The 13,782-nt window shown below is 41.3% G+C and overlaps 1 protein-coding gene across 1 annotated transcript in view; it reads left to right on the top strand.

Moving 5' to 3' along the window:
• Nucleotides 1-13,550, top strand: part of NDRG1 (N-myc downstream regulated 1) — a 40,136-nt gene extending 26,586 nt beyond the window's left edge. The window contains exons 6-16 of the mRNA XM_066566674.1: nt 985-1,047; nt 2,620-2,680; nt 3,139-3,225; nt 4,391-4,447; nt 5,395-5,498; nt 5,905-5,961; nt 6,749-6,800; nt 7,572-7,619; nt 9,153-9,188; nt 10,502-10,553; nt 11,701-13,550. Of these exons, the coding sequence (XP_066422771.1) occupies nt 985-1,047; nt 2,620-2,680; nt 3,139-3,225; nt 4,391-4,447; nt 5,395-5,498; nt 5,905-5,961; nt 6,749-6,800; nt 7,572-7,619; nt 9,153-9,188; nt 10,502-10,553; nt 11,701-11,966 (883 nt within the window). The 3' untranslated portion in view covers nt 11,967-13,550. The remainder of the gene's footprint in view (nt 1-984; nt 1,048-2,619; nt 2,681-3,138; nt 3,226-4,390; nt 4,448-5,394; nt 5,499-5,904; nt 5,962-6,748; nt 6,801-7,571; nt 7,620-9,152; nt 9,189-10,501; nt 10,554-11,700) is intronic.
• Nucleotides 13,551-13,782: the final 232 nt, after the last annotated feature.

The raw sequence follows: 13,782 nt of genomic DNA, 5'->3' as shown, positions 1-13,782 counted from the left end.
TTGCTTTTCTCTGTGAAGAGAAATGTGGGGCTACATTAGATCTAATTTAAATCTACCCTCTTTTAGTTTAAAACCATTACCCCTTTTCCTATCACAACTGGCCCTGCTGAAAGGTTTGTCCTCCTCTTTCTTATAGGTCTCCTTTAAGTCGCAGTGACGCACCAGCTTTTGTCACGTTAAGGTTTAATTTCCCAAAAAAGAAAATCTAAGAAAACAAAATGTTTTGCAGTCCTTGGTGGTTTTTGTTTGGTTATATGTTGGAGACTAAACTAGAGAATAATTAGGTATAACAGAGATTTAAATACATCCTAGGCAGATGTTTTCCAGCTCTACTCTGGATAGATTTTTTTCCACATGCTACTCAGTTGAGATTTTGCTCAGAATCTCCTTCTCTCAGTTTTATTTCTGATTTGAGAAGACCAGGAGCATTAACAAACAGCTGTTTTTATTGAGCCTTCTTCATCAGCCTCATAGCCTTTCTTATGCCTTCATTTTCTTCATCAATATTAATGGAAAGCTGTTCTCATTTATCCTATGGTAATGTTCGTGTCCCTAAAAACATGCATGTAAGTTTTTTGCCAACTATCTAGAAGTCATTTCTGTGGTCTCTGATTATGCAATACTGGGAAAATTTTGTGGTGGACTAGAAATACAAACATAGTGAATGTGGTTGGAAACTCATCTCTCTTGTTCAAACTTTCTCATAATTTCTAAGTGTAAACTTTCCTTGGGAAAGATTCATTGTAGTCTGTTTTGTTCTTAGGCATCTATTGTCTTGTAACATATAGAATACATATATAGATTATGCTGATATTTCTGCAAAATTACTTGTGCTTGCTCCTGATTTAAATTCACTCATACACTCAGTGATCTCATGATGACCACATTTGGTACTAGCTCTACAGTGATCACTGTGCCTCTAAATATGCCAGTGTACTCTGCTGGATGTGGTGTAGTGACTCCTCAAAAACATGCTCATTTTAGGTATGTGTATCCCTCCATGGATCAGCTGGCTGAAATGATTCCTGGAATCCTGAAACAGTTTGGGTGAGTGCAGAATTGTTTACTTATTTTTCTCATTCTCTCTATGTGGCTCACTGAAAGAGCAGGCATTTGTTTTAGCTTGGCAGTCTGGCATTTTGTTTGCTAGAAATACATTTGTGGTTCTTTTGGATTCCTCTCTTATAGATGGATTGCTTTTGCCTTGGTTTCTGAAAGAGCTTCTTTTTTGGCCCTTTTTGAAGTGTCTGGTTATTTTTAAACAGGAAGCAGCTTAGGAGAAATCCCATGAACCTAATTTAGGGGCTTCCTCCAGTATTCTGTGTGCATAGCCCTCACAGGGGCAGGGCACAGACAATCTGTTCTTCCCACTGTAACAACCCACGTTTTCCTGTGTGGTTAAGCAGGGAAAAAAAAAAAGAAGCACTGTCCCATCTGAAGACATTTACTGTTTTGCTTCTGTGGCTTGAGTGTTCTAGGGGGTCAGTCTGACCTCTCTGAGCATCTTCTACTACCAAGTACAGATGCCAGGTCACCAGTGTTGAAACACCTAGTGGCAGTGTTCCTGGGTTGTCCTCCCTTAAAGCTCAGCTTTAGCAGGAGCTTTAGTTGAGAAAAGTTCATTTTCTGTGGAGCTCATGCTCCTGGTTCACAGTGGAGAGGGCAGGAGACACCTACCTCCAAGGGGTTTTTAGAACAAGCAGAGAAAACTTGTCATTCAGGGTTAGGCAGCTTTGGCAAACACAGGCTGGACCATCTCCCCAACTTAGTTAGACATTGCAGTTATAAGCAGCTCTTACAGTACTGTGGACCAGGTTACCTCACTACCTCCTCAGGGGGTGTGTATTTTCTGAACTGCCTAATGTCAGGCACAGGGTTGCCAGTTCTGTTGCACTGCTCAAAAAAATGTGACCAATAACATCAGTACCTTGGAAATCAATGAAACTGGAGTGTATTTACAAAGTCTTGATTTAATATTGCTAATGAGAATTAAAACTATCCTCAGGTATTTTCCTAAAAACATTGAATAACCTGTTTTTCTCAGTGGTTTTGTCTAGCCTTCCCTCCCATGTGTTTTCTATGACCTTGAAGGTGATGCTTTAAATCTGATTTCAGTTAATGCAAATATTTGGTTTGTCTCTGCCCTGTTTGGTTATGAAGTTTAAACTTCATCACCCCAGTGACTGGATAGCAGGAGATGTTTCCCTGCCAGCCTCCTGTTAGAGAGGAATCAGTGCCCCAGTTGGATAGCTGTGATGGGGAAGGCAGGGGGAGCCTGGGGAGGGGGAGCTTTCTATTTAGGCTGCAGATTTCAGGTCTGTATCTTGTAAGTTTTTCTGGCAGAGAAGAATCATTTCCTCCCAGGATCAGAACAATGCTGTGGTTGCTCAGTGTATTTACTTAAAGATAAGTGAGGATAGCTGCTGCCCTGCAATGCAGGAGGACCAGGGTCCTGCAAATATCACTGGGGCCACTGACATTGCTGGGGGTGCACAGCCTGCCCAAGCTGGGCCCTCCCCTCTGCAGATACACACTGGCATGTGAAAGAGGAAGGCTACTGCTGTAACTTTATTTTCAGCACCCTTCCTCATTTGTCTCTTCTGTTTTATTGCTGTGCAGGCTGAAGACCATCATAGGAATGGGAACTGGAGCTGGTGCCTACATTTTAACCAGATTTGCTGTAAGTTTTGTGGAGCTTCCCTAAAGCCTCAAGCATGATTTCCCTTACACGTTGTTGTCCCCATAGCGTGCATGGAGAATTCCTGTTCTGCTGTGCCCAGTTAGGCATGCAGGCCAAGCTTTTAAGTGAAATACCACAATCTGCAGGATAGCTAATCCAGAAGACCTAGATTTTCCATTTTAAGGCCTGGGCTCTACCCAGTTAATTTGCAGAAGGTTTTTTTAATGGGAGTTCTCTATTTAAACTGAGGGTGGAGAAAAAGTTAAATCCTAATGTTCTCCAGCTGCTCAGTTGAATCGCTTTAATGATTTTTTTTCCCCATACATATGCTTCTTTTCTGCAAGATAAAACTAGACCTACCACTTTTTTCTCCATGACATAATTTGCTAATTTAAGTTTTTTGCTGACTGTCGAGCTTCAGAGGATATCTGACAAATCTTAGATCTTCTCTTTTGCAGTTAAACCATGCAGAGATGGTGGAGGGATTAGTTCTCATTAATGTAAACCCTTGTGCTGAAGGTTGGATGGACTGGGCAGCAACTAAGGTAAACATCTTTCAGTTAGAAAAATAAATTTTATTGAAAGCCTGTGGGACATGAGGAGTTTGGCCATCTTGCATGTCAGACATGGCTGCAGACACTAAACATCCTGGGCTAATTCCTTTTGGGTTTATTCTTCCATTTGCAAAAAAGCTTCATACAGGGCTAGTGATAAAAATAGGTACTTTGAGAAAACAGATACATGTGGCACAGTGGGACAATTCCTAGCAGCTCATAACTGCTGGGGAGAACAGTTTACCTGGACATGGTAATTTTGGAAACATCTTTCAAGAAAACATCAAGTGTAGTGTAGCATTCAGTGTTTTCTTGTCCATGGCTTTGTTTACCAACACAGCCCAAAATATGAAGCAGAGCATAGAAAAATGCCCAGAACAGCATCCTCCATTTTTCAGTCATTTGTGAATCTTAGATGCCAAAAGGACTCAGAAAAAAGCATTGGCTACAGGTGGTTTGTACAACCAGAAGATGCTGACATAAAAGAAACTCCTAGGAGAAACTTACAGAGCCAGGATGTAACATTCTTTCAAGGCTTAGTTACTAAATATATTCCCACATCAAACTTATCAAAATAAAGTGATAGACAGACTTATTTAAATGAAATGTAGTAACTTTTCATTTTCTATGAAATGAACCTCCTGACCCATTTTGATTCTCACCCAGCACCTCAGTGCATTAAATTCTTCCATATCTGTGCCTCTGCATTCCACCTCTCAAGGGGAATATTGCTCACCTCAAGAGCACAGCAGGTGCTTTATGTTCTTATGTCCTTCCAAAGCAGGAGTATTTACTGTGGGTTGTGAGCTTCTGGTCCCAGTTCCATTGCATTGTCAGGGAGGGGAGTGGGCAGTGGGGTTCAGTGACACCCACCAGGCTGGTTTGCTTGGTGTTCCTGCAGAGAGTGATTCCCTGTTCACCTCTGCCCCTAGCAGTGTGTTCTCTGTACAGCTGCATTAGTGAAGGCATCTGATGAGAATGACTCCAGATCCTGATGGTGTTCTAGTTGGATTGACGGGGGAAAGTATCACTTCAGGATATTCTGTATGTAGAGAGAGCAGAGAAACATCCATTGGTCTGTGTATGGGTAATTGGAAGGTGTCATTTGTTCAGGGGCTGGGGTAATAGCAGATACTTAGGTGTTCTTGCTGTTCAGATTTCAGGTTGGACGAATGCTTTGCCAGACATGGTCATTTCACATCTATTTGGAAAGGTAATGTTCAAAAGATTCCTCTGATGTATTCAGTCATCTGTATTTACCTCCTGGGGCTGAGAGGAGTGCAGAAGCTTTCAGTCAAACAACAAAAGATGAAGTTAAACTGAGATAGGATTCATATTTGTGTCTCCAGAATTTTGAGCAGTATTCTGCCATGGGGTTTTCTGTGTCCTGAGTACTCAAATGCATCTCAGTTGTAACAACTCTAGTAGGGGCCAGCTCCTTGTCTAGGCAGCCAACACTTAAACACAAGTATAAGAGTTGTATATGCTCATGTTCTGAGCTGAAAAACCCCACAGATTTTTTTATATAATATGCTTGTAGCTCTGTGACAGCTGGTTATTGGTATTAACAGTGCTCTCCAGTGCAAGCCTCATGTGAAGTGCTGGACTGTTTTTGAGGCTACTTTGCTGTGCTTGAAATTGTTAGTAAATGCAATGGAAAACTCCATTCCAGCAGAACAAGGAACTAATCTATAAAGACTTTAGAACCCAACTGTTTGAAAATGTTACTGATTGAAGTCCTCGAAGCTTAGTTATTTACTATTGTGAAATTGAGTTCCACATTGGATGTTTGTAAGCTTTCAACATCTGCTTTACCCTGGAAACATTTATTAGGCTTCTTACCCTGAATCTTCTTCTGTTTGTTTTAAAACCTCACACTTGTCTGGCTGTAACCATCTGTACTACAACATGTTTTGCAATTGTGAGATTTAAACGTTATGACATATTTGAGTTTTCAAGTGAAAATTGTGGTACTGCAATCAGAAGCCAGTATTAATTCTGGGTGACTTCACTGGGTGCTGAAAGCTGTCCCTTCCCTCAAGGTGCACTCCTGTTGTTCCTCTCATATCTATGAGTCTGATACACAACAACTACTGTGCCATGTCTTCAGATCCTTTCAGAAAATAGCCCCTGTTCTGAACAATTCTGTCTCCACTTTAGGAAGAGATTCACAGCAACCATGACCTGATCCATACTTACCGTCAGCATATCATTAATGATATGAATCAAACCAACCTTCATCTCTTTGTCAACTCTTACAACAGGTAAATACATTTACCTGATTTCTAACTGGAAATTTTTAAGAGGCTGGCCAGCTCTTTAGAGACAGTATTTCTTGTGTGATGGGATTACATGTGTTCTCCCAGTATGAAGTTCTGCTTAATAGTGCCTTTAGGGATCTCAGGTGGTTTGCTTATTGGAAAAGGACCTTGTGCATTTGTGGGGTGAAAGGTTGTACACTGGGACTGAACTACAACATTGATCCTTCAGTCTAAGTGTGGTTCTACATCAGTTATGGAGGCCACGACATATTAAGTTGTGATTAAATTAATATTAAGTCAGATTAAATTAACATGTGAGTGTCTGTGCTTTCTCTAAACTAGAAGAATATAGAAGTAACTATAAAATTCCAGTGTTTCAAAAGCCTTTGTCCTCTCTATTTTTTTTTAGTCGACGAGACCTAGAGATTGAGCGTCCTGTTCCTGGAGTGAATGTTGTCACCCTTCAGTAAGTACTTTATTTCAGAGCTTACTGCAGACTACCATTAGGAAGAACTCCTCTCTTCAGACCTGGCAAACATATTAAAATTGAAAGTTAAGTAGCTCCTGTCACTGTGCATATAAAAATTTGGGCTTACAAAGTACTTGAAAAGTTAGTATGTTTAGATTCATGCAAAAATGTGTTATAGTTAATGGAAATTATAGCTCTGATGGCACTTGAGCTGTGCTAATACAACCAAGAAAGCCCAGCCTAAAACCATTAAGAAAACCAACGAAACAACAAAAAATTCCAGGAAGATAGAGCAGGAGTGAGAATGACTGACAGATAGATCATCTGGCTTTTTCTTATGCTCCAACTTGTGCAACATAAGTTGTCAAGTCCTTCCTAGCTCAGCTGTTGATGGTTATACACAGGACACTCTGTTCCTCTGACAATCTGGAGTTGGATGGACAGAACCAAAAGTTGGAGCTCAGGGGTCTGGGGGTGGTAGGCATGAGACTTTGATGCCGATACCCACATTCAATTTTTTGTAAATCAAGGAAGGAATAAGAGCACTGGCAAGGGCTGATTTGCTGCCAGCTGGGGAAGAGAACAGGTTCTCAGGCAGGGAATCAGAGCATGTCACTAGATCTGCAGCTGATGCAGGATTTGACGTATCTTTAAGGTGCCTGGAATACAAACCAAATCATTTCACATGCTTAACTGTCTCACTCTTCCAGAGACACAAACGGAGCTCAGGGCAAGTCTGAGCTGGGTGGCAGAGATGACACCTCTCATGTGTGCTTCTTTGCAGGTGTCCTGTCCTCCTGGTGGTCGGTGACAGCTCCCCAGCAGTGGATGCTGTGGTGGGTACCTTGAGCCATCTTTGCCACCCTGCTGAGGATGGATGGGCAAGCCAAGGGGCTGCAAGAGGCCAGCAGAGCCCCTGCCACACTGCAGCCCTGCTGGCTGTCAGTCCAGCCCAGTGGCTCTCCTCTTCCAGACCACAGGAGAGCTGCCATTAATTCCATGCTGTTTGTCCCTTCTGCCTGTGCACTATTATTTAATAGCTACCACGTTAGGAACAATCACCACAGCAGTTCCAGTGAACCGCAAATATTTTCCTTTAGAGAGGAATCTGCTGCTGGTATTTTAACTTGCTGTGTGGTGCTGGAGCTGTGCCCTGGGTCACTCTGGAAGTGAAGAGCTTCTTTTTGACCATTATAACTCTCCCCAGATGACTGGATGACTTCAAATGTTGTGCCTTAATGGGCATGCCCAGTCTGCTGGCCTGTGGCCACATGGCTACTCACCACTTGGGACGCTACCAGATGACCCCAAATCACAAGATAAACAACACTTGTTGCCATTGAAGTCCCAGAAACAGATGGGAAAAAAAAATCTCCAGTTCCCAAGTATGGGTTTGTAACGTGGAGAAAATGCAGTTAAAAATGTGAGCTGAGTTACTTGGGTTTAAAGATGTGTATATGTATACACAGAGTCTTCACACAGAATCATAAGACACTCAGTTTAGTCTGAGTTAAGCCAGAAAACAAGGTGTTGGATCTGTTTTCATACAAGAGTTCACACTTAAAATCTTGTGTGCAATGCCTTATGCTGCTTATTCTTTTCTGTAGGTTGAATGCAACTCAAAGCTGGACCCAACAAGGACCACGCTTCTGAAGGTAATAACAAAAACTGTGCTTTTCAAAATAAACACTCCTCTCACATAAAACCAGTTGGATTAGCTAAATAAGCAGAACTAGAGTGATATGTTGCAATACTGATAATACAGTGAGAATCCAGTTCTGATTTAAAAACGCAGTTCCTTCAGGGTGAGAGTATTCTAGTGGGATAAACAAGACTAGGGGCTTCGTGTCAGAATTACAGCAGGGAATTTCTCAGCTCCTCAATTTTAGAATAGTAGAGATGAGAGTTGAAATGTTCAGTATTTCACATACCCATAATGAATTTGACAAGAGCTGGCAAAGCTTATCTTGAGATATTTTGAAAGGTTTGGAAAGCTGAGAGCAGAGTAGGAGTGCAAACCAGTTCATTCTGTTCCTGTGCTTGCCTCTCAGCAGCAGTATCAGGTGAATCAACAGCTAATCTATCAGCCACAGTTTGGTCAACCTGCCTTCTATGAGGGTACAGTCTAGGACATGTTACTGCTAAAGAAAAGAAAAAATACTGCTAAGAAAAATTGATAAAATGCACTTAAAAACAGCTGAACATCATGCAGAGGCTTTGGCTCATATTTGGCATTCAGAGTATGAGTGCAATCTTCAGCTTGTAATGAAGTAATAGCATGTAAACAGTGAAACAAGTTTGGTCATGCTTTGCCAAGAGCTTCTACTGCATCTCTAGTGAACTAGTCAGTGAAAATTATGATAAATAAAAATATTTAATTTTTTTTTCCTCCTAACATTGAAGAGTTGTACTGCTGCCCTATAATGTGGGTGTGGCAGACACCCTAAAAAAGTTTGACACTGTCTCAGACCTTGTATCACTGGCCAGCCTTTGAACAGTCCAGGGATATGGCTGATCCTGATGCAGGTCTGTTTTTCTGCTAACTAATTCTAGATAGGATTTGGGGTTTCCTGTAATTTACAACTCTACTGTTTTCAGCTTGTAGTGTTCCTTGGAACAGAACTGTTTTTGTTGGGTTGACTTGAGGGGTGGAGTGGCAGGAAAAATGAAATGCTCCAAAAATATTTCATGCACTCAAGATAGCTTTTCTCATTTGACTTTCCCTGCTTCCCTTGGCAAGTCAGGCTGATGCTTGCCATCAGCAATCTCAGCAAATAATTTTTCCCCTTTTTTCTCTCACCTCTGAGCTTTAGGTGTTTGTTTTCCCTACCCTGTTTGTCATCCAGGTCAATACAGAGTCATGTTATTGGAATTCAGAGCTGAACTTGCAAGCAGGACTAATAGGCTGGTTTCTAAGAAACTGGTAATTGCTGCCCAGCAAAAAGCATTTGTAGCTCCAGCTGATGCTTTCCCTGAGCATCAAGAGCCTTTGTGGTTTTCTGGGGTGCAGTGGTAGCTTTATAAACATTTAACAGCTTGCTTTGATGCGTTCATCCACGTGTATGTTACTCACACAACAAAAGGAAGTGTTTTTCTGCCAGATAGCTAAAAAGGTCATTTCAATATATCCTGAGCACAAATGATTTCCTCTGGCATTGCTCTAACTGGCTGTTCTCATCCCATTTCAGATGGCTGACTGTGGTGGGCTCCCTCAAGTTTCCCAGGTAGGATTTGCTGTCGGAAATCCTACCAATCATGTTCTGCAGCAAATGGGTGTTTTCCTATAGGGTACTTGCTGTTCCCAAATGTCAGCCAAAAGGATGGTTATGATTTCATGAATAATGATGTCAGTTGGTCATCTGAGATTTCTTTTTTTCTTTAAAGAGCAATGAAGCACAAAATTAAGATTGGGAGGGGATACTATTTTCACTGATAGTCTTAACCAAGGAAAGAACTGAGGTGGGAATGCAGAAGTATTATTTTATTTCTATTTACTAAGATAATGTGGATTAAGGCTTTAACCACTGACATTTTAACAGCATTCTTACTTGGACTATTTATAGTATACATCAGGAAAGTGGGAGACAGGAAATAACAATGCTAGGTTATTGCATACACTGGCTCAGCTTGACTGTGGATGAAGTGGAGTTTCTAGAACACATTTAGGCATAAGTTCCAAGCTGCTAATAAAGCCAGGCTGGCAAAGTTAAAATTTACCTATGCGCTTGTATTGCTTCACTTAAAAAGCTGTTTTGTAAATCAGCTTTGGAATGTGATCTAACATTTAAACAGATTTCTAAGAAATATAAAGTGGTGTTTGTGAACTTCAGGAAAAGATAAATTTGTAATTGCCTGCAGCTGAATGCCTAAATTAAACAGTGTGTGCTCCAACAGTGGGAACTGGGAAAAGGTTTTTTTTAAAGCCACATGGTAGTATGTGCATTGCTTCTGTTATAGGGAGTCCATTCTTTGCAGTGGTTCAGAGAATTATGCAAAAAATATTTTCATGTGAAATAACTGAGCCTTTAAAGCTTATGTGGCCACTGTTAGCAGAGGAGAAGAGCAGGGAGTGCCTCATTGCAAGAATGTTGGTTGTAGGCATTTGTGCTGCTGTATGCCTGGTGAGCTTTCTTGCCCTATACACATAATTATCAGCTCTGAATAGCTGAATTTGTTCTCTGCTGATTAGGAATTACTCAATTACCAGTCTAGTATGAACTGCCCTGTACATTTTGTGAGGCCAGTTGTTTTACTTTGGTTCACCTGCCTCAGTAACTGCTCAAGGCAAGTTTTGAGCCAGGTTTGGACCATTTGTGTTCCCTGGATCTCAAATGTATGTATCCATTTTGTAAAATAATGGGGGGATGACTAGGGAGGGAAATGATGGAATTTTCTTATAAATGAAGTTTTCATGCAGTCATTAGAACCCAGAGAATATTTAATATGTCCCTGTTAAGATAGGGCATCCGTGGAATCTGTAACATTGTAATATAACCTACTGAGCAATGCCTACGATAACTCTGCCTCTTTTTTGCAGCCTGCCAAGCTTGCTGAAGCTTTCAAATACTTTGTTCAGGGAATGGGATACAGTAAGTATTGGCTTTATTGAATGGCTGATCTTGCTACTGAAGTTAATTGGGCATTTAAGCACCCAGAGAGTCTCTGATCCCACGTGTCACTTTTTCCCTTTTGGAAATGCATTTGCAAGGGGAAAAAACACATGCTGTATCTGGGCAAAGGGTTTTCAGACCAAGTGATGTTATTAAATAGTAGAGAGCTTTGTAAACAGCTTATACCCACAAATACCTCTTTTACTTTGTCTCAATGTTTTTAAGGTTGGCTATTTGTAATAGTGTCCCCTCGTGGCATCAAAGGATGAGGTTCATCTACTGCACACAGCATTTAAAACCTCATTGGTTTCAAATGAGGTTTAAAACCTCATTTAAACTTCTTTGAGTTGTAGCTGTTTGTTTTTCATGTATTTGCTTCTGACTGCTGCTGTGAGGATGCACTATGACCCTGGGCTGCCAGCAGGGGTTCAATATCGGAAAGTAATGGGAGGGCTGATGAGTCTCTTCGGTTTCCCTCTGGATTCTTCCAGCCACAGCAGTGTGCCCTAAAGTTTCTTGAATTCCTCAGCTCTGGCCATTAATTCCACTGTAGTAATTTTGTCTCCTTAACCACATGCTTGGAGCAGGGGAGCATGTGAAGGTACCCTGAAAAGTATCCATTCCACCATGAAGGCTCCTCCAAGGATGGTTAAGGCCAAGGGGAAAGCAAATGTGGTGGTGTTTGCAGGTATCCCAGGATGAGGGAAGAGATGAGAATCTTGACTCCATGTTTCAGAAGGCTGATTTATTATTTTATGTTATATATTATATTAAAAGGAAATGATCTATTAAAACTATACCAAAAGAATAGAAGAAAGGATTCCATCAGAAGGCTAGAAAGGAAGGCAAAGGAATGATAATAAAATCTTGTGACTGACCAGAGTCTGAGACAGCTGGGCTGTGATTGGCCATTAATTAAAAACAACCACATGAGACCAATCACAGATGCACCTGTTGCATTCCACAGCAGCAGATAACCATTGTTTACATTTCATTTCTGAGGCTTCTCAGCTCCTCAGGAGAAAAGATCCTAAGGAAAGGATTTTTCAGCAAATATGTCTGTGACAGGCAAGGGCTTCCTTCCACGTCCATGCAGCGAGGCATTAATGAAGGGCTCTTCTTGCAGTGCCCTCTGCCAGCATGACCAGGCTGATGCGGTCCCGCACGGCTTCTGGCTCCAGCGTCACCTCCTTGGAAGGACAGAGGAGCCGCTCCCACACCGGAGAAGGCACCAGGAGCCGCTCCCACACCGGGGAGGGAACGAGGAGCCGCTCCCACACCGGGGACGGCTCCAGGAACCGCTCCCACACGGACACGCGGATTGAGCTGACGCCCAACTCGGCGAGCAACGCGGAACAATCGAGCCCCAAGTCCATGGAAGTGTCCTGTTAGATGGCTCTGGGAGGTTCAAAACGGGTCACAGTGTGAAAAAGTAATGGATGCCCCCTGTGTATCACAAAAACATAACTGGTATTAATCTCTAGCTATTCTGTAGGATGAACTCTGTTCACCAGGGTCTGAGAGGGACCAAAGAAAAGAAGCATCTCATTTGCTCTATCGTTATTCTTGTGTCTCAGACAGCTGCTGCTATTGTGCCCTCCTTCAGTGGATGCCAAATTCTAAAGGATACTTGCCAAAAGCTGATGTGGTTGTAAACACTTCAGAGTCAAACCAGAATTGCTCAGTACCCTCCTTTAAAATCAAAGCTGTTACAGGGCCCTTTATCTCTTCTTCTCTTGAAGTAAACTGGCACAATTTGAGATGAGTTTCAAAGCGGGGGAGAAAAAAATAACTGTTAAGGATGACTTTAAGAAAAGGAAATGAAACAAATGTGTTATGGCCTCATGTTGAAGCTGGAGTTGAATTCATTGTATATAGCTTGACTTCAAATGATAGAGAAGTTAACGTATCGTGCATTTATAGGCCTTCTAATTCATTAGTATTCAAGCCTGTTTTCCTATGTACAATAATATTCTACTAAAATAGGCAATTTTAATGTGACTTTGAGATGAACTAAATATTTAAGGTTTTTCATTTCACTTTTTTGAGATTTAGTTCCAGTCTTCCTTTCCTTCCCCCCTCCTAGACCCTAAAACCTGCTTAGCCAAATGAGGACAGGATTTAAATTTGGTAAGCAAGGTAGGATTTCCTGTTTGGGAACTTGGGCCAAAGGGTGTACCAAACTGCAGGAGTTGGTGTAGTTGTAACAAGTAGGGTAGCTGTACATGCGAGCTAAGAAGAATCAGCTTGATATTTCCTTCAGAAAGCTTCTTATCTTTGCAGCTCAAGTTTTTTTGTGTCCAGCACAATTGTCATAAATTTGAAGTTCTGTAAGCAAAGACAGATCCAGCTGTTCTTTGTCAGGAGAGATGAATAACTGTGGGGTGGGCATGTAATTAGATACTGTACATTCAACTGCCACTAATTTCTAGATTTGAAACTGATGAGATTTCACTGGTGCTGAAAAGTGTATTCCATGAAGTGGTGGAGCAGCAATACTGTATGTCTGGAATGCAGTGTCTAATGACTTTGTAAATGTCATGATCTGCTGGTTCTGCATCTTTGCATAGCCTCCTTGAGTTGCTTTCTTTGAAGCTAGTGGCTTGATACCTTTCTGCCACTCAGAATGTCACAGTTGGGTGTTCTTAAGTTTGTCCTTCCATAGCTAGTGGGACAGGATTTCCACAGCTCCAGTGCATACCTGCTGAATTGCAGTCCTCACACAGACAAAAAGCTCAAATGCTGAGCAGTTAAATAGCAAATGTTAATACTTTGGGATTGCTTGTTCAGAAGAACACCATCTAGGTTACTTTATATTGACTAACTTCAGCTCTTGTGTAGAATATCCATAACATTTTGTGGGAAGAACAGACAATTTCCAGAAAGAATAAAGCTATTGTGTAAAGTCTATCAAGAAAAGTTTCTTAATGAAGTATTTGTATTTATTTCAAAACAAATAAATTTGTAACTTTGCAATGTCTGGTGTCTTCATATTTTACCAGGAGTACAATAATCTTTTTCAGTCCAAATATATTCTTGCCATCCCTTTGTATCAATCAAGTCTTTCTGATTTTACTCAGATCTGTCATTCCCTGCTTTTATGCTCAGAGTCTTCCCTCCTCCAGCCTACTATTCTAATAAAACAGCACACACTTATTCAGCTTTTTTGCTGACTATTTTAGTACTAAAGGATATAGAAATGCAGAAA

This window comes from Molothrus aeneus, chromosome 1, assembly GCF_037042795.1.
Source record: "Molothrus aeneus isolate 106 chromosome 1, BPBGC_Maene_1.0, whole genome shotgun sequence".
Taxonomy (NCBI): domain Eukaryota; kingdom Metazoa; phylum Chordata; class Aves; order Passeriformes; family Icteridae; genus Molothrus; species Molothrus aeneus.
The sequence above is the reverse complement of the archived record's forward strand: the minus strand, read 5'-3'. Positions and strand labels throughout refer to the sequence as shown.